General features: G+C 44.1%; 1 protein-coding gene across 3 annotated transcripts in view; it reads right to left on the reverse strand.

The window, feature by feature from the left end:
• The window catches only part of TDRD10 (tudor domain containing 10), a 52,031-nt gene extending 29,209 nt beyond the window's left edge, over positions 1–22,822 (reverse strand). Inside the window, exons 1-6 of one of the 3 annotated variants that reach the window (XM_043877131.1) lie at positions 22,702–22,822; positions 18,444–18,472; positions 17,816–17,895; positions 16,824–16,882; positions 1,683–1,753; positions 894–1,050 (exon numbers count right to left, since the gene is read on the reverse strand). In XM_043877131.1, the coding sequence (XP_043733066.1) occupies positions 894–1,050; positions 1,683–1,753; positions 16,824–16,882; positions 17,816–17,895; positions 18,444–18,472; positions 22,702–22,734 (429 nt within the window). In that variant the 5' untranslated portion in view covers positions 22,735–22,822. Of the gene's footprint in view, positions 1–893; positions 1,051–1,264; positions 1,507–1,682; positions 1,754–16,823; positions 16,883–17,815; positions 17,896–18,443; positions 18,473–22,376; positions 22,496–22,701 lie in introns of those variants that run through there. The other 2 variants (XM_043877132.1, XM_043877133.1) reach the window with 2 other exon arrangements.
• Positions 22,823–22,911: the final 89 nt, after the last annotated feature.

Consider the following 22,911-nt stretch of genomic DNA (forward strand, 5'->3'; position numbering starts at 1 on the left):
AAACCATTGGAGGGAAGCTCCTGGAGGTTAGTCATGGGCCTTCTCTTCTCTGTCCACAAAGGAAGCCCCCACCAGCCACTGCCCCCACCAGCCACTGCCCCACCAGCCACTGCCCCACCATTAACTCTCACCTTCCCAACCCTCATACTAGTCTTCCCGCCAGGAAGGATCAGGTTTTACTCACTTTTGTCTTCCTTACCTTCCACACCAGCATCCAGATTAGGCTATGCAAACAACAGATACAATTGTTTGCTGCGTTAAACAAGTAAAAACCTCAATTTCAATAACCCAGGTGGAAAAAGCCCTGACTGAATTGCCCAATAACCCTTTTTGTCCTTGCCAAGAATACAGCCTTCCTTTCATTTCAAAGTTCCAGGTTTTCTATACCAACCTTGCTCCTGACTGTTAAAGTCATAAAGTTCTGTAATTTCATCCCAGCCCCTGTTTTGCCCACTGTAAGATGGGACAGAAAGAGAGGACAGAAAGCAGAGTCGTCTAAGCTCTGAAAAGTGACCACAGATGGGCTTCCCTGGTGGCTTAGTGGTAAAGAATCAGCCTGTCAACGCAGGAGGCACAGGTTTGATTCCTGGTCTGGGAAGAGCCCATGTGCCAAGGAGCAACAAAGCCCATGTGCGACAACTACTGAGCTTGTGCTCTAGAGCTTGAAACGACTGAGCCCGCATGTGCCCTAGAGCCCACCACACAACAAGAGAAGCCACTGCAATGCCAAGCCCGTGCATTGCAACTAGAGACGAGCCCCCGCTTGCCGCAACGACAGAAAAGCCCCATGTAGCAACAAAGACCCAGCACAGCCAAAACTAAACAAATAAAAATTTAAAAAAAAAAAAAAAAGTGACCACAGAACCCTGAGAGTGGAGAGGCCAGGCACCTACCAGCAGCTCCTGGGGCCGCTTGGTCACATCAGGGGTCCTCTTGGGAGACCTGTTGCTGGAATTCACGTATAGTTTTCGCTTGTGGAAGAGCTTCCCATTCAGTGCCTGGATGGCAAGTGCCACTTTCTGCATGGAGCCCAGATCTACGAATGCGAAGCTGCAAAGGAAGGAGACGGCAGTTCTGAGCCCAGCTGAAACAGAGCCGCAGGAGGGTCCCGAGCCGAGGAATGGTCTCCTCTCCCCTCTGCGGGGACAGGAGAGAGGCTGGGCCACTCCTAACACACACGGAGGCCACCATGACACCCAGGTTTGGGCTGGGCAGTGGGGGAGCTGGCCCTGGGGTTCCTGGGGGCCGGGAGACATGCGCTGACCCTTTCACCACATGCCATAGGGCATGGCTCTGGGTTTCCTTCATACTGCTCCCCACGGAGGTTCAAAGTCCTTTTACTGCCTTGAACATAAGAAAGGAAAAATATCCAGATTTCAGTGGCAACCAAGGCTGAGGGAGGTTCACTAACTTGCTTCGAGTCAGAAAACAGGGAAAGGACAAGACCAAAAGTAAACCCAGGGCTCTGGACTTCTAACCCAAGGTTGTATGGATAAGGCAGTATTAGCTGCCGAGGCGAGGGCTGAATGTGGAAAGGGGGTTTCCCACATGTCCCTCTGCCGAGTCACAATGGGCGGGGCTCTGGGAGCTGTTGAGCTGGTCTGAGGATCAGTGCATCAGCAAAACGGACAAAGAGGAAAGGAGTTGCTTCCCAAAGAAAACAAAGGAAGAACGGTCATTACCATTTGCAGCCATTCTGGACTCTGTGGACATGGAGAGGGCTGAAGTCCTTTAGAAGGCACCGAATCTCCTCCTACAATGGCAGGGTTTAAAAGAGAGAGAGAGAGACCCGAAAACTGGCAACTGGTTCTCAAGGTTGCAGATCCCCAGCCCGTTAGGCTGTAATCAGCTGAACAAATACTTAATGAGAACCAATGACGTGCTGAGTGTGCCAGGCTTTGTGCTCAGTGAAGCAAATACAGAGACAAGCAGGATGTAAGCGCTGCCTTCAACTGCAGTTCAACAGACGTGGGGCACTAACAAGACAATCAAGTAAACAGGTCGTTTTACCAGAGGGTGTGAAATTCCATGAGGAAGTACAGATGCCTCTGGGAAAACACAGTCTGGGTATCTAACCCAAATTTGGAGAGAAAAGAAGTGGTCAGGGTGGGCTCCCAGGTGGAAGTGACTTTTAATTTATTAGGAAGGCATTTTTAATTGAGTCTGCTGACTCAGTCCTGTATTCATGGCAACTTCCCTTCATTTCTTTCCTGAAATGTCCGACAGTAAACATGAGCTACCCACAAGTCTTATGCCAAGTGTTACAGGAGATGTGAATTTGAACTTGACATAAGTTGTGCACTCAAGGAGCTTAGAGTTCATAAATGCATGATCTCTGTTTAAACAACAGGGCAGAGTGGCGTCTAAGAGTAAAAGTAAAGTCCAGAGGGGGCAGTGAACAGAGGGAGGACGCTCATCTCTGGTCAGCTGCTGATGGAGCTGTCTGCCATGCCTGCTCTGTAAGGCTCCCCACCCCTACCAACCACCCCAACTTTCCTCACGGCAGCCAGGCCTCTACCGCCTGGGGATACGATCACCTCCCCTGGACATCTCTCCGTCTAATTCTCAACTGTCCCTCCTGTCTGCCCTCTGGCTCCCTCTCCCCCGGATCCTAGTCCCACTCCCACCCCTGGGCTCCAACCATGACTGCCCTCCCTTTTTTGAGATAACATCTACCCAACCCTGATGCCCTTTTGAGCGACACCCTATTTTTTCTCTTTTTCTGCCAAATGTGTAGAAAGAGCTGCGTCCGCCTATTGCCTCCGTTTCCTCCCCGCCCACTCCCTCCTGGCTGCAGCTTGGCCGCTGTTCCTGCTCTGCTGAAAACGCATTCCTGCAGGTCACGGATGTGCTGCCCAGGGCCGTAGCTTCCCCTCAGGCCTCCCTGTCGACTCCTACCTGCACCTACCCTTCCTCCTTCCCCAGCTTCCCCACTGGCCGTTCCCACTACAAATCCCACACCTGTGATGAAAACCAACGTTCCCTGAGAAAATTCTACTTTGGGAAAATGTATATTTATACCATCTTCTGTTATTACCAATCTAAAGTCACTTTGTTGGCAAGGGAAGAGAAATGCATAATGTATAGCTCGTTTTTCCGAGTCTTCATATTTATATTACATTTAAATTCAAATTTTCTAATTTGCTTTTACTTTTAAATATTTAATGTTTATTACACATGAATCTACAGGATGCTGAGCAACAAGCAATTTGTGAGAACAAGCAGTATGTGCTTAGGATTTTCAGTTTATAAAGCACTATCATATGCCTTATTCCATTTGATCTTTAAAACTACCCTAGGAAGTGTGTATTATTATTGTCCTCGTTCTCAAATGCATAAAATAAAGACCATCGAGATTAAGTGACTGGCTTAAGATTACACAGCTAAAAAACAAAAAAAAAGATTACACAGCTAATTTAGAGTCAAGATTTGAACTCAAGGCTTCTAACCTCAAATACTGCATTCTTTTCATGATATCATGCAAAACGATACCTTTCTTCTGGCCAGATTTTCCTGTTATTAAAAGAGAGAATTCCCTTGTGGTCCAGTGGTTAGGACTCTTGTGCTTTCACTGCCGAAAGCATGGATTCAATCCCTGGTCAGAGAACTAATATCCCAAAAGCCGTGTGGTACAGCCAAAAATAAATCAATGAAAAAATGATGAAATAAAATAAGAGAAAACTCCCATATTTTTGTACCTTCAATAGCAGGTGTCAGGAAACCACAGCCTTGGGCCAAATCCAACCCACCACCCTTTCTCTAAATCTAATTGGAGTGCAGCCACGCACATTCATTTATGTGTTCTCCATGGCCGCTTTCATGCCCCAGTGGCAGGGAATCTGCAACAGAGGCATATGGCCTGCAAAGCATAAAACCTTACTATCTGACCCTTTGGGGCTTTCCAGATGGTGCTAGTGGTAAAGAATCTGCCTGCCAATGCAGGAGATGTAAGAGAGGCAGGTTTGATCCCTGGGTTGGGAAGATCCCCTAGAGAAGGGCACGGCAACCCACTCCAGTATTCTTGCCCGGAGAATCCCATGGACAGAGGAGCCTAGTGGGCTATCCCATGGGGTCACACAGAATCAAACATGACTGAAGCGATTTAGCATGCACGCATCTGACCCTTTACGGAAAACTTGGCAAACCCTTCTCCTATAGCAATGATCCTCAATTCTGACTGCATATAAGATTCAGCTGGAAAGTCACATTTTTTTTAAAAGAACTACCTACCAGAGTGATGCCTGGCCCACCCCAGATGAACAAAATCAGAATCTCCAAGGTTGAGATTAAAGCAGTATTTTTATCAATATTTTTTAAAAGATGATGGCAATATGCAGCCAAGGTCAAAAACTACTGTTCCCTGGTATCAAACTGATTCAGGAAGCACTGATTTTCAGAAAATGTGCTTGAGAGAAAGAAGAGAGAAGAACCACCACCACTACCACACACATACACATACAAAAGAAACCTGCTGACATCTGTTCATCCGTGGTTCATCAATCAGTGCTATCAGTGAGGTCATCCTAGCAGCAGATGTTGTTCTTATTGATAGTTAGCATTAGGAACTACGAAAATCTAAAGGCATAACCTATGACATTATTTTTCTGCCCCTTAATAGTTCAGTTTGTTTATTTAAAAAATTTTTTTTACTATAGATTTGACAGGAAGCTTAGTACATTAAGCTAAAATTGCCTCATATCCCTTAGGGTATCTTTAAATAATGAAAATTAGTTATTAGGATATTTTAATTATAAAAGCATTAAATGTTTATTATAGAAAAGTTTAAAAATACAGATAAGCAAAATAGAGATATCACCCATAATCTTACCACCAAAACATGAGCACTATACATAGATTAAGGGATCATAAAGTATCCTCCGCTTCATAACCTATTTTGCTTATTAATATACTCCTTTCAATCAATCATTACAAAAAACATCTACTGCAGCCTGCCAATAATTATGGCACGAGCATTTATGGACCACTGACTTCATGCCAGACAGGCAGGAGGTTATGGCAGTTACCTGCATGCTAAATGATTCCACATCCACCGGACAGCGGTAATTCAGCAGCTGGACACCACCACGCTGGTGTTGGTAAGGATAAAGGAATTCTGCTGCTGACGTGGCTGGCGGGAGTGGAGGCCTCTCTCCCCTCCTGGTCAAGCCGTGTGCACCGTGTGGCTCTGGCCCCACGCCCAGGTGAGGTCCTAGAGACAGGCATGTAGACATGCGTACAAGCCAGTGCACTGAAGCTGTTTAAAGCGGCAAAAGGACTTCCCTGGTGGCATGGTGGATAGGCATCTGCCTGCCAATGCCAGGGACATGGGTTCGATCCCTGGTTGGGGGAGACCCTGTATGCCATGGAGCAAGCCCATCTGCCACAGCTACTGAGCCCCTGCTCTGGAGACCAGGAGCTGCAACTACTGAAGCCTGAGCACCGAGAGCCTATGCTCAAGAACAGGAGACGCCATCACCATGAGAAGTCTGCACAATGAAACTAGAGTAGCCCCCGCTCGATGCAACTAGAGAAGGCCCATGCAAAGCAACAAAGACCCAGCACAGTCGAAAATAAAGAAAGAAAAGAAAGTGGCAAAAACTGGGAAACACTTAATTTGAGCCATGTGATTTGACATTTCTGCAGATGAAAACTGGTCAAGTACCAGCAGTTTCCTATGATACAAGCTAAGCATCTGAATGTTTATTGGCATTGCATGTATGTGCCAACACAGATACATTTTTTAAAAATGCATGAAATGATAAAAGTCATCGAGAAGAGAAAACACAGAGGAGAGAAAGGACAACAGCGGTATCCCCGTCACCTGAGCTCCCTTCCTCCCAGGACACACCCTGGACCCCACTATTACCAGACTGCCTACCTCCAAAGGGCAACTTCGAGTCCCTGCTCTCTAACCACCCTTCCCTCTCACACCTCTAGTTCCCCAGTTCTATTCTCTGGGGCTGTGATCCTTCAAACTGTGCCACTTTCCCGCCATCCCGCAAACTGCCGACCCTATCCTGACTCTCTGGCCACCCGTTCCGCCCCGCCCCATCGGCCCCCGCCTTCCTCTTTCCACTGTGGTTGATCACTGACTGCAGTCATTTCCTTGTTCAGTGCTTCTGGCAATCCTACTACGTATTCCTAATCATCAACCACCAGCCTCCCAAACAAAACTACCACAGTCTACTTCTCCACTCAGACTTTCCTTGCCCTCTTTCTACTCAGCAGATAACCCCGATTCTTTGCTGAGAAGAGACAAGCAATCAAAACGAACACCCACCCCCTGCCACCACATCAGTTAGCCGCCCCATACCCGTGTGCACCCCTCTACAGAGAAGACCTGTCCTTGCTCCAGACAACCCCTCTTAACCTTCTCAAGGCCTTGCATACTAAACGATCTCCTCTTTTTCCTGCATTAACTACCCTCCCCACTGGATGAGTATACAAATGAGCTCTAATATTTGCTATCTAAATACTTAAAGACACGTAACAACTTTGACCTTACAAGCCCCTCCTGCTCCCACCCCGCTTCCTATCCTTCTTTATTACAAAAATCCTTGAAAAACTTGTCTGTACTCACTGTCCACTTCCTCTAACTCATCCAACAAATGATTATTAAGTGCCTACTCTGTGCTAGAAAATGTCTTTTGTGCCATGAACAGGGTACCCAAAGTCTCTCCCCTCCTGGGGCTGACCTTTTTTTTTTTTAATTTTAAATTTATTTACTTTTTTAACTGAAGGATAATTGCTTTACAGAATTGTGTTGGTTTCTGCCAAACCTCAACATGAATCAGCCACCGGTAAACATATGCCCCCTCCTTCAGAACCTCCCTCCCCATCCCACCCCTCTGGGTTGTAACAGAGCCCTGGTTTGAGCTCCCTGGGTCATGCAGCAAATTCCCACTGGCTGTCTATTTTACTTATGCTCATGTACATGTTCATGTTTCTCTCTCCATACCTCCCACCCTCTCCTTCCTCTCTCCTCTGCCTCCCTGGGTCCATAAGTCTGTTCTGTGTCTCCACAGCTGCCCTGAAAATGATTTCATCAGTACCATCTTTCTAGATTCCATATATACGTGCAAGTATATAATATTTGCTTTTCTCTTTCTGACTTACATCACTCTGTATAATAGGCTCTTAGTTTCCACCTATTACTTATTTGTTACTTTGGGTGCACCAGGTCTTAGTTGCAGCACACAGATCTCCGATTTTCCTTGCAGCATGAGAAGTCTTATTTGGAACATGTGGGATTAGTTCGCTGACCAGAGAATGAGCCCAGGCCCCCTGCACTGGGAGTGTGGAGTCTTAGCCACTGGACCACCAGGGAAGTCCCTCCTGGGACTGATGTTACTTAGGAAAGACAGATAATCAATTAAAATCAATGAGAAATGTGCATGGTGAGTTCAATGGTGATTATATTAAGCAGACATATTAAGTCAGAGAGGTGACTTATCAAACTACAAACAACTAATACGCAAATGTCATCAACTGTCTCAAAAATATCTTTTAACTGTTGTTTTGTCGCAGTCAGGGTCAGAACAAGGTCTACTTATCCTGTTTGGTCATCATTTCTCTTAGGTCTCTTCTAAACGTCTTTATATCAGATCTCCCTGCTTTAATTTTTCCATGACTTTGACTTGTAACATATACCAGGTCAGCTATTCTGTAGACAAGAGTACTGCTTCCTTATTGTAAGCATTTAACTTGATCTTCTATCCCCACCCCTGTTTCCTTTAGACTAGAAGTTAGCCATGGAGCTTTCACATATAGGTTATTATTTACATTTTTGGCTAGAATACTTTATAGATGGTGTGAGATCTTCAATAATATGACATCACTTTAGGAGACTTGTACGTGGCTGTCTCACTTTCAGTTCAGTTCAGTTCAGTCGCTCAGTCATATCCGACTCTTTGCGACCCCATGAACCACAGCACGCCAGGCCTCCCTGTCCATCACAAACTCCCAGAGTTTACTCAAACTCATGCCCATCGAGTCGGTGATGCCATCCAGCCATCTCATCCTCTGTCGTCCCCTTCTCCTCCTGCCCCCAGTCCCTCCCAGCATCAGGGTCTTTTCCAATGAATCAACTCTTCACATGAGGTAGCCAAAGTACTGGAGTTTCAGCTTCAGCATCAGTCCTTCCAATGAACACCCAGGACTGATCTCCTTTAGAATGGACTGGTTGGATCTCCTTGCAGTCCAAGGGACTCTCAAGAGTCTTCTCCAACACCGCAGTTCAAAAGCATCAATTTTTCAGCGCTCAGCTTTCCTCACAGTCCAACTCTCACATCCATACATGACCACTGGAAAAACCATAGCCTTGACCAGACGGCCCTTTGTTGGCAAAGTAATGTCTCTGCTTTTTAATATGCCATCTAGGTTGGTCATAACTTTCCTTCCAAGGAGTAAGTGTCTTTTATTCATGGCTGCAATCACCATCTGCAGTGATTTTGGAGCCCAAAAAAATAAAAGTCAGCCACTGTTTCCACTGTTTCCCCATCTATTTCTCATGAAGTGATGGGACCAGATGCCATGATCTTAGTTTTCTGAATGTTGAGCTTTAAACCAACTTTTTCACTCTCCTCTTTCACTTTCATCACGAGACTTTTTAGTTCCTTTTCACTTTCTGCCATAAGGGTGGTGACATCTGCATATCTGAGGTTATTGATATTTCTCCCGGCAATCTTGATTCCAGCTTGTGCTTCTTCCAGCCCAGCGTTTCTCATGATGTACTCTGCATATCTCACTTTAGGCGACGCTAAATTAATCAACAAACTCAGACAGGGACTTCCCTGGCGATCCAATGGTTAAGACTCCACAATGGTTAAGACAGCCTGATCCTTTCATTATAAAACTGCCCATCAATATTTTATCTAATGAATTTACTATGCTCTGATAACCACTGTCTGAAACAGGTATTAAGATTTGCAAAATGATGATTTTCAACCATTTCCTCTGCATTTATGAGCTAGAGTTCCTCTGTAAAGAACTTTCTCTCATTCACTAGTGTTATTCATTTGCCCTGAAATGGCACTGGTGTTGGAAAAGCAAGATAAACAATTAACCTTTTCCTTTAATTAACAGATTTTATATTACTGAACTATTTCTTGCTATCTTCAATGTGTCCAATATTTCTTTAGGTATCACTACAAATTATTGCTTTTTATCACTAGTAAGTTTTAATCAAAGGTAGTCAGTATTTTTGAAACATAAATTGTCCCATTTTTGGCCCACGGGATCCTCTTTTTGCTTGTTCTTATGTCTTTTTATTTGGAAACGTTTAAACATGTGTAGAAAACAGTATAACAAATTCCTATATACCTATCAGCCTTAATTCTCAATTCAAAAAAAAGGGAGCAAATAAGGGCACCTGTTCCTTGTTTTTGCTCCTTCATGCTGCAGTAAAGCCTTGTCTGGAAAAAAAATTAACTCAGGGACACTCTGATTTCATCTATACCTCTTCCTGCCATTAGGCTATTCTGAAACAAATCTCATCACCTCATCACTACATCTGTAAACATTCCAGCACATAGCTCCAAGGAAAAAGTACCTCACCTCTAATTACAACTTCTCCCTTCCCTTCAATCAAACCTAATAGCCTTTCAGAGGTTTCTAGCTTTCCGGCACATAACAGCTCCAAACCTGGAATCTAAGAAGGTATAGTTCCTTTCAGTGGGGAATGGTATTTAAAGTGAGCAATCTAGGATCTTATTGCCACTGGGTTAAGAGCAGCAAGGTATTTCAACCAGCAGAATTAGGAGATACGCATCTTTGAAAGGGAAAATAATCACTGTAATCATGGATTCTAATTCTTATAGAGCTACAGATGGTTTTTATTTATCTTATGCTGAAAATCTTTATTCCTAACAATACTAGTTATTATATCCTACTTTAAAATATATAACAGGTTCAAATAATACCAGGGTTACTACAGACAACAAACTTATTGAGCAAAGTCTAAGACTTCTTTGCAGTTCTTTTTATGCTTATAATGTATCCTACTGAGGATACACAGTCAAAATATCACATTCTAAGGTCAATTTGAATAATTCTGTTCTCTGACACCAAACTAATTATATCACTAGTTTCTTTTCAGTTTTTAGGGAGTGCTTTTTTAATAGATCATTTTGACTCTCTTAATTATGAAAACATCCATGTACTTTAAAGTCAAAACAATACCACAAGGTAAATTCAGAAACTGTCCCTCCAAAAAGAGAGGACACATGGAAACACAGAGCTGATGCGCCTGGCTGCATGGCAGAAACAACCCTGTAAAGCAACCGCACTCCAGTAAAAATTAATTTTACATTTTTAAATAAATAAATAAAATAAATTGTGCCTCCATCTCCCTTCTATCATTTTTCCTTCCCTCCCCCAGAGGTCACCATCTTTATTCCCTTTTTATCTTTCCACTGTTTATTTTGGCAAATTTAAAGAGAGATTCCATTCTCTTCCTCCCTTCTGATGCAAAAGACTGTTTGATTCTAGGTGTATTTTTATACCCGCTGACAGATTGAATGTGAAGTGTGAAAAAACATGTGAGATATGAAACAAGAATATTTCCCAGGTTTTGGGCCATTTACTGAGATGAGGAAGACCGTGGGAGGAGCAGGCTGGACACATCAAGTTTGAAATGCCTATTAGTTGCCCAAGTAGAGATAAGGACTCGGGCAACTGAATAGACAAGTTCAGAGTTCATGGGCAAGGTACAAGCTGGGAATACAGATAACTGGTCAGGATTTTCTACTACCACAATCATATCACCTGCACCAGTGATACTTATCTCCGCCTTTCCCATTCTTGTGTCTTTCTTTTTCCTTGCCTGCTGCACTGACCGAGACCACCAGTACAATGTTGACAGAAATAGCAATAGCCGGTATTCATATCTTGTTCCTGATCTCAAAGGGAAAGCTATCAAAGTTGTGTCCCTAAGTATTGCATTTGCTATACACTGTTAAGTCCTTAATCCATCTAGAATCCATTCAGTTTATGTTCTAATGTAAAGGTCCAATTTCATTTTTCTTGTATGGATAAATAAACATCTCAGAACCAGTTTACTGAATAGTCCCTTCTTTCCCAACTCATCTGCAATGCCACCTGATTATACACACCAAGTTTTCATATACGTGTAGGTCTATTTCTGGACTTTTGATGTTTCATACATTGACAATTAGCAATGCATCCACATCAAGGTCATCATGATTATAGTGGAAAATTTACTCTGTCTCCCTTATTCTTCCTCTTCAAAAAAGGTACATTTATTCATGGGACATGTTCTGTTTCATGTAAATTTTAGAATCAGTTTGTCAAGCTCTTTGAAAATCCTTTGGGTATTTTGATCACAATGGTATTGAATCTATATATCAATCTAAGGATCATAAAATTGATTCTTATCCATCTCTTTGTTGAGGTCTTCCTTAATGTCTTTCAGTAAAGCCTAATTTTCTGTTTCTATGTCTTGCACAACTTTTATTAATTTCTAGCACTTTGTAACTTTTCCTCTGTATAGAAATACAATTGACTTTTGTATATTTATCTTATATTCAACCACCTTAACTATCAATAATTCTAGCATATCCAAGAGTCTTCTGAGCTTCAACTTCGACAATCATCTGCAAATAATGACTTAGTTTTTTCCTTTCCAATTCTTACACCTCTCACTTTTTTTTTTTTTTCACCTCTCACTTTTTTATTTTCTCACTCGCTCTAGCTAAGGGATTGCATAAAATGTTAAACAGAAATGATAAGAGGCACTAGTGTCTTGTTCTTGATTTTAAAATACCTGTTTCCCAAGTGACAATGTTTTCTGTGTATTTTCTGTGGATACTCTTTATCAGATTTTGGAAGTTTCCTTCCACACACAGTTCAAATGTTTTTCTGTAAATTGGGCTTTTAACTTTATTAAAAGTTAAATTTTAGCTTGAAGGTTCCCAGACCATGTAAGTAATATGAATTTAAGCCACAATTCACATGAAATCAGGCCTACTGTTATATGTTCTTAGGGAGACTGTTTACCCTACCAGCCTCAGATCCTGGCCAAGTCAGATTAACTTTCTCAACACCACCCTGGGCCAATAAGCAAAGTTTTGTGGTTCACACTTTCACTGAGGGGCCAGCCCTTCAACCATCCTGCTTTTGCAGGGATGTCGATTACCACGCCCCTCCTCACATAGGCCCCGAGTGTCGTCTCCTACCCTGACATGGCTGCTATAATCCAATCCAATCTTTAGGTTTTGAGGTACGCACAGACCCTAGGGAATTGACTGGATTCTCCTAGTTTTCAAGTTATTGCTTATCTGGGGCCCTCTTAATTTTCCTTACTTTCTTAGGAGTCAGCTACGTATTTTAAGGTGGCATTTCTCAAGAGGCACATGAAAAGATGTTCAACATCTCTAATTATTGGGGCTTTCCTGGTGGCTCAGATGGTAAAAAAAAAATCCACCTTCAATGCAGGAGATCCAGGTTTGAGATCCCTGGGTTGGGAAGATCCCCTGGAGAAGGGAGTGGCTACCCACTCCAATATTCTTGCTTGGAGAATTCCATGGACAGAGGAGCCTGGTGGGGCTACAGTCCATGGGGTCACAAAGAGTCCGACAAGATATCACTTCACACCAGACAGAAAGTCTATCATCAAAAAATCCACAAACAATAATGTGGGTATGGAGAGAAGGGAACCCTTCTACCCTGTTGGTTGGAATGTAAATTGATACAGCCACTATAGAGAAGTTAAGAATAGAGCTACTGTGTGACCCTGCAATCCCACTCCTGGGCATATATCTGAAGAAAAACATGATCTGAAAGGATACCTGCACCCCAATATTCACTGCAGCTCTGTAAGCCAGACAGAGAAATATCCTAAGACATCCCTTATATGTGTAATCTAAAAAGAAATGATACAAATGAACTTAAAAGAGAGACCCACAGACTTAGACAACAAACTTATGGTTGCCAGGGTTGGGGAGGGGATGGGGACGATGGGGGAAAAGGGATAATTAGGGGCTTGGGATGGATACGTACACACTGCCATATTTAAAACAGATACCCAACAAGGACCTCCTGTACAGCACACGGAACTCTGCTCAGTGCTATGTGGCAGTGGGACGGGTGGGGAGTTTGGGGGACAATGGTACATGTATTGTATGGCCGAGCCCCTTCGCTGTTCGCCTGAAGCTTATCACAACATCGTTTGTTCATCAGCCTTGCTGCTGCTGCTTAGTCCCTTCAGTCGTGTCCAACTCTGTGCCATCCTAAGGACTGCACACTGCCAGGTTCCTCTGTCCATGGATTCTCTAGGCACGAGTACCAGAGTGGACTGCCATGCCCTCCTCCAAGGGATCTTCCTGACCCAGGGACGGAAACCAGGTCTGCGGCATTGCAGACAGATTCTTTACCGCTGAGCCACCAGGGAAGCCCCTCATCAGCTGTATACACGAATACAAAATAAAGTTTAAAGTGGCATTTCTTATATTTTAGCTTCTGTTTCCAAGTATTTTCTTGGACGAGGGCTTTGAGGTTATCCAATCTATCATAATTAAGGAAACAGAGGCATCTGAAGATTTTAAATCCAATTGGCATCATGAAGGTTACTCATATACTCAACAAGACCAGTTTCAGAAAACTGGTGAGGGGAGAATGCAAACCACTGGGTTCAAGAGTTAAGTGTGAGATCAATTTCAAAACTTACCACAAAGCTACAATACGCAAGTGCAGTACTGGCATAAGGATAGACATACAGATCAATGGACTAGAAAGAGACTCCAGAAATAAACTGCTACATTTATGGTCAATGGATTTGCAACAAGAGTGCCAAAATAATTCAGTGGGGAAAAATTTATTTTTAGCAAATAATGCTGGGGCAACTGGATATACACATGCAAAAGAATGAAACTGACCTTGACCTCAAACCACAGGCAAGAATAAATTTAAAAAGGATTACAAACCTAAATATAAGAGCAAAAACTACAAAACTCCTGGAAGAATGAATACATGTAAATCTTTGTGACCTTGGATTAGGCAATAGATTCTTAGATATGGCACCTGAAGCAACCAAAGAAAAAAATGGAAAATTGGAATGCATCAAAATTGAACATTTGTGTTTCAAAGGATACTACAGACAAAATAAAACACAACTGATGGGAGAAAATATTTACAAATCATGTATCTGGTAAGAGACCTGTATCCAGAATATATAAAGAACTCTTACAACTCAATAATAAAAAAGATGAACTGATTTTAAACTGGGTAAAGGATCTAAAAAATATTTCTCCAAAGAAGATATACACAAAGAGACAATAAACACATGAAAAGATGCTCATTAATTACTATGAAAACACAAATCAAAAACACAATGAGATACCACTTCACATCTACTAGATGGCAAAAATCAAAAAGACAGACTGTAACAGTTTTGGGCCAGGAAGTGGAGAAATTGGAATCCCCACACATTGTTGGTATGAATGTGAAATGGTACCGCTGTTTTGGAAAACAGTTTGGCACAGAGTTATCATGTGACCCCAGTAATTTCACTCCTAGGTATATACCCAAGACAACCGGAACATACATTTACACAGAAACTTGCACACCCATGTTCAGGTTAAGATTTTTCATAAAAGCCAAAAAGTGGAAACAGGTCAAATGTCCAGTGATAAATGGATAAACAAACGGTGACATATATCCATATAAATACTGTAGTCATAAAAAGGAATGAAGTACTGAGACATGCTATAAAATGTACGAACCCTGAAAACATTATGCTAAGTGAAAGACATTGTATGACTTTATTTACATAAAATATCTAGAATAGGCAAATCCATAGAGACAGAAAGCAGATTAGTGGCTGCCAGGGGCTGGAGGAAGAGAGGAGGAGGAAGGGCTGCAAATGATTATGAGATTTACTTGCGAGGTGATGAAAATATTCTGGAATTACTGGTGATGGCTGTGTAACCTTGTGAATATATTAAAAACCACTGAATTTTATGCTGTAAAATAGTGAATTTTTTGGTATGTGATTTATCTCTCAATAAAAAATGTTAATAACGTAAAATGCTAGCTACTATTATTGTTGTGAGTAATAATTCATCTGTCATCTCTGATCCACGACTTTCATCTTCTACCAACAACCATGAAACTGCCGCAGGCTAGTCTGTTGGTGTGCAAGAAGGTAAAAGTCTCAGACACTCACTTCACAGTTCTCGACAAGGCAGGCATTAATGTTAAAATCAGACATTTCTTTTTAAAATCCTCCTTCTTTAGCTCAAGTGTTTCCTCTCCTAGGAGGCTAGTCTCTGTTTGTACGCTGGAAGAAACCACTGTGGGGAAGGCTGTTGCTTTCTAGTGGAGTGAGCAAGGACCAAAGGTGCCCTATACCACAGCGTGGTCAGCAGGGCCAAGCAAGCCCCCAGGGCCTGGCCGTGAGACAGGATCCACTGCAGGGAGGAGGAAGAGCCGCTCAGCGCCTCGCCTGCCCCAGACCACCGCGCCAACTACTGCAGGGCTCCCGCCTTCATCTCACCGTCAAGTAACGGGTTATACCAGCCTGCCAAGGGGGAGGCGAATCAGTCCCAATCCCCCCTTCTCTCAGATGCCAAGCATCCTCCAACACATCCACTTTGACTCAACAAGATTTAACTCACTGGGTCAAAACGAATTCACTCTCTCTGCTCCAATACCATTTTCCTCTCTCTTTGTCAGATAAAAATCTAATAGGTCCACCTCTTTTTATGGTGAGTTATTGACACATCTTATCAATTATGTGGTTTGGTACTTGCAGGCAGTGGACATGGACTCAACTCCTGGCTGACCACTCCCAGAGTCCGTATACTTGGCTAAGGAGGACCTCGTAGAACCTCATTTGCCTCATCTTCAAGATGGGGATACCACCCATCATGCAGAGCTATTATGAGAATTTAATAAAACCACACTAATGAAGGATTTAGCCTAGTTCCTGGAGCATATCTGAGGATTAAAATATTGTAACAGTGTAAAAGGAATAAAGTACGACTTGGGCAGAGAAGACTGAGTTTAGCTAATTGGCAAGCGGGCATGAGACCAGGACATTTTTGAAAGATGTGTGACATGCAGCAGGGACTCCACAAAAGTCAGTTTCTCTCATGCTTCATCTAAGACTGAGTTTGAGCATGCTTTATTTTTCAGCATGCTGAGAGTGCCTCGGGCACATTATTTTGCATAATGTGAAAAATTTTAAATGCTCCAAAAAAAAAAAAAGCCAGGGGATACCTCAAATCAGGAGATTACACCTTCATTCTCTTTTCATCAGTAGTTCAAATGTACTTATTACAAATTTTAAATATTTATGTTGTTCTATAATTATTTCAGGTGTGGTGGTCTGGTCTCCCCAAATAGACAGGAAGATTCCTGGGGTCAAATACGGCTGTTTATATTCTACTCTCTGAACACACAGCTACTGACTGAACTGGTTCATTTCAAAGTGAAATGAGTATAGTTTTTTGACTGATACCCCACAGCTCCCTATGATCAAAGAATTAGCAACTGAACCCTCATAAGGCCCCCTTCCCAAAGGGAAGCGGCCTTACTGCAGCCCTCCATTCCAAGCGATGAGGAGGGTGGCCACCCACCCAGGTCTACACGGATGGCTGGGTACAGGATGCTTCACGCTAAAACTGGGAAAGCCCAAGGCGAACTGTGAGCTGACTGTGGTCAGCCTAGTCACCAACTAGTGACTGCCTGCATATTCGTAGCTCTAAAATACCCTTTAAAACTGGTAAAATTCTTACTGGCAGGTTTAGGTCATATGGAGGAAGCCAAAGAAGATGAGAGGCAACCATGCACAGAGTGAGGCATACCTCAGAGATATCCAGTGGGAGATTGCCAACGTACACTTCTGTCTCTCTTTTCTTGAATTCTAAAATAGCAAAAAAGAGAAAAAAGGCAGGTGTAAGGTTAAGGTTGGAGGAGTTAGAGGAGTTAGAACATGAGATAAATGATGCATCTTTCTCAATGTTAAAACATACACACACATTCCCCTTCGAACATTACTCCTCCACCAACAAAAAATAGTTAAATAGCATTCAACGGGTCAGCAAACACTTTCCAGTATTATGGGAGTGGTTCCGAGTTAAGCACTGGCCTTGGACATCACTGAATTCAAGGCAGGAGTGCAATCTCTGGGGCGGAAGAGGCAGGGAGGACACCAAGTCATTAGCACACCAGGAATCCAGTGCTTTCAATGGGGTATTAGTGAAGTTTCAAAGTTAACAGTCAGCTGAAGGAGGTGAGGAAGGGGATTAACGTAGGAGAGAGGTGGAAGAGAATCCAGGCAGAGGGCATAGCACATGCAAAGCCATGGACATAGGAAAAGGCCTGGCTTGTTTGGGAGTTTGCATGGGGTGGGGAATAGCTAGACCAAACGCTGCATGTGGGTGAGCAGAAAAAGCCGGGGCAAGAAAGGCAGGCCAGGCCAACTGCTGAAATCACTGACTGCTGCCCACAGCTCTCAGGGGAACCCGCTGGCTGTGAGAGGAGGGGAAGGGTTTAATCAGAGAGCTGGTATCAACACATCTATGTTTTAGAGCAGTGCCACTTTGGAGATGGTGGAGAGTGAAATGGAAAGAGGCAAGGATTAGAGTATGGGGTGAGAAGCAGCCGACGCAACAGTGACTGTGGGTGGCAGGGAGACACATCCACCATGTGAAAAGAAATGTGGGGCTGACTAGAGCAAAGGCAGATAGGGTGGATGCCAGGTTTCACGCCTGAACAGAAATTGAGTAGATTAACTGGGATCCAGGTTACGGTCTGAGGGTCCCAGCACCAAACACCACCCCCCAGGCTAACTCACTTGGAGATTTCTGCTCCTCCAACACGCCATTCTCCCCAAATACTTTTGCAGAGGGTCGGAAGTCACTGCTGCTCCAGGACCTGTCAAATGCAGGACTTAGCATTGCACCTCCCAAGGCCAAATTCCAGTGAAAGGAGTTTGGGCATAACAAGCAGGGCCTTGCATAAGCCTCCATACTCTCTTCCTGACAGAGGGTTTCCCGTCCTCCTTCCAGAATCGGGTTCCAAGCCAGGAAGCCCTCCACTGGACTTTTTTAAACCTTAATAGTTAAAGCAGATTCCCCAGTGGCTCAGCAGTAAAGAATCCACCTGCAACGCAGGAGACACAGGAGATGCAGGTTCGAGCCCTGAGTCGGGAACATCTCCTGGTAAAGGAAATGGCAACCCACTCCAGTATTCTTGCCTGAAAAATCCCCATGGACAGAGGAGCCTGGCTGGCTACAGTCCGTGAGGTTGCGAAGAGTTGGACAGGACTGAAGTGACTGAGCATAAGCATGATGGTCAAAATCAACAGGCAAGAAATGCTGAGGTTGACTCCTAAACTCTGGGCAGGACAAGGCAGGTGGAGGAGGAAGAGAAGGCTGCGGGGTGGAAGGAGGCCTGTTTATCAGCAAAAGGAAGCAACTTACATGCTGCAGTTTCTTTCCAACCGGATCTCCTGCAAAGCCAACCAGCCACAGTTTTAGAGGAATGCCAGATCAGTCACCACCACATTGCCGAATAGGTACTGTGGCAGGCAGAATAATGTTCCCACCCCCAGCAAAGTGGTCCACATCCTAATCCCCAGGACCTGTTAAGGGTTCTGGTCACCAATTCTAATGTAAGTGGAGCAGTTTTCCCACACCATCAAGTGATGCTCCGGACACCAGCTGGGTGGCCTAAAATTCAACTCGATTCTGACACTATCTACCCAGAGATAGCATCAATTTCACAGATTAAGGTATCAGTACCACAGGACTGCCAACCTCCCTCCCCACTCCTTCAGATGTCAGTCACCTGCAAACCCAGGTGGTCAGCTGTGCTTCTGACTGACCAGTTATAGACCAGAGGTTCCCACAACCTCTTCTTGGGTTCCACCAATTTGCTAGAGTGGCTTACATCTCAGAGAATCATCTTCCTTACTAGATTACCATTTACTTTAAAAGGATATAACTCAGGAGTAGCAGATGGAAGAGATACACAGGGCAAGGTATAGGGAAAGAGCAGAGAGTTTCCATGCTCTCCAGGTGCACCACTGTCCCCAAATCACTACAGCAGCAGTCCCTAACCTTTTTGGCACCAGAGACCAGTTTCACGGAAGACAATTTTTCCATGGATGGGAGGGTAGGGGTGGTTTCAGGATGATTCAAGCACACTACACTTATTGTGCACTTAATTTCTATTATTACATCAGCTCCACCTCCGATCATCAGGCATTAGATCCTGGAGGTTGGGGATCCCTGTTCTACTGTGTTCACCAACCCAGAAGCTCTCAGAGTCCATACTTTGGGGTTTTTATGAAGGCCTCTTGGCAGAGGCATGACTGATTAGCCCTTCTTCTATCCCCAGAGGTGGGGGGCGGTGGGAGAGATGAGTGTAAATTCTGACCCTCTAACCAGTCAGCCCCCATCCTTGGGTTACCTGGTGCTTGCTAAGGTCACCTCAACATGACAAAAGACACCTTCCCATCTTGCCTCATTTAGGAGATTCCAAGGATTTTAGAAGCTCAGTGACAGAAACCAGATGAAGATCAAATATATATTTATTATGAATCACAATATCACACCTATGAATATGGTTAATTACATGGCAAGGGGGAAATAAAGCTGCAGATGGAATTGAAGTCGCTAATCGGCCGACCTCAAAATACAGGGATTATCTGTAAGGGCCTAATGTAATCACGGGAATCCTTAAAAGTGGAATAGGGAGGCAGAGAAGAGAGTCAGATAAACAGACATGACAAGAAAAGCAAGACTAAAGCAATGCAATATGAGAACCAAATTACTGTTGCTGGCTATGAAGACAGAGGAAGAGGGCCATGAACCACAGAAAACAGGTGGCCTCTAGAAGCTGAGAAAGGCAAGAAAACAGATTCTCCTCGGAGGCTTCCAGAAAGAATACAGCCCTCTTGACACCTTGATTTTAGCCCAGTGACACATGTGTCAGGCTTCTGATGAACAGAATTGTAGGTTGTGTTGTTTAACCCACTAAACAAGTGGTAATTTGTTATGACAGCAAATAGAAAATACAGGTACTAGGAGCAACTTTAAAACCACAGCTGCCTTTGCACAGTGGCCACCTGTGGAGTTAAAACAGATGCAGCTGAGTGCAGCCCAGCGACCTTGGGCATGTCTTACCTGTCAAATGGGAATCACAACACCTATGCCAGCACATGGAAAGATGCTCCACCTCACTAATTACTAGAGAAATGCAAATCAAAACTACAATGAGGTACCATCTCACACCAGTCAGAATGGCCATCATCAAAAAGTCTACAAATAACCGGGACTTCCCTGGTGGTCCAGTGGTTAAGAATCCACCTGCCAATGCAGGAGACACAGGTTTGATCCCTGGTCCAGGAAGATCCCACATGCCATGGGGCAACTAAGCCTATGAGCCACGACAACAGAAGCCACTGCAATGCAAAGCCCACGCACCACAACTGGAGACGAGCTCCCATTCACTGCAACTAGAAAAAGTCCACTATGCCCAGCAATGAAGACCCAATGCAGTCAAAAATAAAAATAAATAAAATTTTAAAAGTCTACAAATAACAAATTCTGGAGAAGGTGTGGTGAAAAGGAAACCCTCCTACACTGGTGCGAATGTAAGTTGGTATAGACACTGTGGAAAACAATACGAAGGTGCATCAGAAAACTAAAAATATAATTACCATATGATCCAGAAATGCTACTTCAGGGCATCTATCTAGACAAAACTCTAATTCAAAAAGACACAGGTACCCTTATGTTCATAGCAGCACTATTCACAATAGCCAAGACATGGAAACATCCTAAATGTCCACAGACAGATGAACAGATAAAAAAGATGTGGTACATATATATATACACTGGAGTACTGCTCAGCCACTAAAAAGAAGGAAATAATGCCATTTGCAACAACATGGATACAACTGGAGAGTATCACAGTAAGTGAAGGAAGCAGAAGGAGAACGACAAGTACCATAGGGTATCACTAATACGCAGAATCTAAAATATGACACAAACGAACCTATCTGTGGAACAGAACCAGAATCATGGACAGAGGGAGGTCGGGGTTAGCAAATGTAAGCTTTTATACACAGAATGGATGATCCACAAGGTTGAACTGTAGAGCACAGGGAACTACACTCAATAAACAAACTATAATGGAAAAGAATATTTCAAACAAAAATGTACATGTGTATAACTGAACCACTTCGCTGTACAGCTGTAATTAACACAACATTGTAAATCAGCTGTAAAATAAACAAATGCCAATGCCATAGATCACAAGGGTGAAGGGAGATAAAGCACTTGCCACGAATTAAGAGCTCAATAAATGGCAACCACTGTGCTTATTTTTATAGGTTTCACTGGCACTTTTCTATGATGCTTCAGAGTAATACTGTCCCATTTTACTGATGGGAAGGTCAAAGCAAAAGGGCATCAGATGATTTGATTAAGGTTATAAGATACTGGGGTAATTCAGGTCTGTGACCTCAAAGCCTTGGTTTTTTCAAAATCATTCTGAAGGAATGTTTTTCTTTACTTCAGGAGAAACAAAAATGAAAACGTTAAATTTTAAAAGAACGTAGTAACTCTGCTTTGAATTGTTTCCAGCTGTAGAAAGAAACTGCTCTAGTAGCAACTAAATTTAAATTGAGCTAACAGTGATTAAGATAATTCAAAGGCTGAAGTATTGATGAATAAAAACAGAAAGGTTTGTGGGCAGAATCAGGCTACAGGTGTTACTCCCAAATTCCTGGTAATCCCTGGAAGTCTATGGGCTTTAGAACTGAGCAGGCAACAACACTTCCAAGCAAGGGCCCAGCATAAATCTTTCAAGGATGCTTTTAAGGACCTGCCAGGTGCTATGCTAACTAAACGGCTAATGCACAGTCTCATTTAATCCTCATGGAAATTCTCAGAACTTGTCATTATCAGCCCATTGTACAAACGAAGTCCTGGAGGCTCGGAGGCCGTAACCAGGTAGTCTGAGAGTCCATTCAGTCTCCACGGTTTGTAGTGGATTTAGAACATACTGCATTAGCCTCAACAGCGCTTTCAGTTTTTTAAGCTAAAAAGTTTTCAAACTACTTCGGAAGGGAGGAAGATGGCAGAGGCGTCTTTTCACGTAAAGTGCCCCGCAGTACTGCACAAAGTGCTCTCCCCATCTGCACGAATTCAGTCTCTGCGGTCCACTCCCAGCCGCCAACCGCACTATTAGCTCTTCCCCCAGGCCAGAGCAAGCGACAACGTCCGAGGGGGAAGATTCGCCCCCCCACCCTGGAGTGAAAATGAGGGGTGCAGTTTCCACAAGTGCCTCCCGACGCCCGCTACTCCCCGTCCGGCAGCCCGGGGCCGGGAACCAACAAACCCTACCTCTCCCGGGCCAGGTGCGTCCCGCCAGCAGCCCAGACGCCCAGCCTTCGCGCCTCCTCTCTAGAAGCTCCGCCTCCTCCGACGCCAGCGGGGCGCGGGGCGGGGCCACTCCTCCGCAGCCAATCCCCCACCGCGGCTGCAGCCCGATGGGGCGGGAACAGCTGGGTGCTCTCGGCGCCGAGCCAGCCGTTCTACCGGGGACCGTAGCTGCACCGGCTCCTGGGCCAGTGCCCGCGGTCTCTTCCCCTGCTTTTAGTAGGCACTCTCCCACACACATCCCCAAAATATGCTTGCAGAGAGAGTGGAGCGAGTGACCGCGACGCACCTCTAGCTCTTTTGGAAGTGGAAGAGCTCCCATCCTGGGTTGGAGAGGTGCACGTGGCGCACTCGGGCTGAGATTGAAGACAGCGCCTGGTCGAGACCCGCTCGGTAGTGATGGGGAGCTGCTTGTGCAAAAAGTGGGAGGCCCTAACCACGCGGGCACAACCAGTAAAGCTGCTGCTACCTTCCCCTGAACATGCACCCCCAGACCCGC

Source organism: Cervus elaphus, chromosome 20 (assembly GCF_910594005.1).
Source record: "Cervus elaphus chromosome 20, mCerEla1.1, whole genome shotgun sequence".
Taxonomy (NCBI): domain Eukaryota; kingdom Metazoa; phylum Chordata; class Mammalia; order Artiodactyla; family Cervidae; genus Cervus; species Cervus elaphus.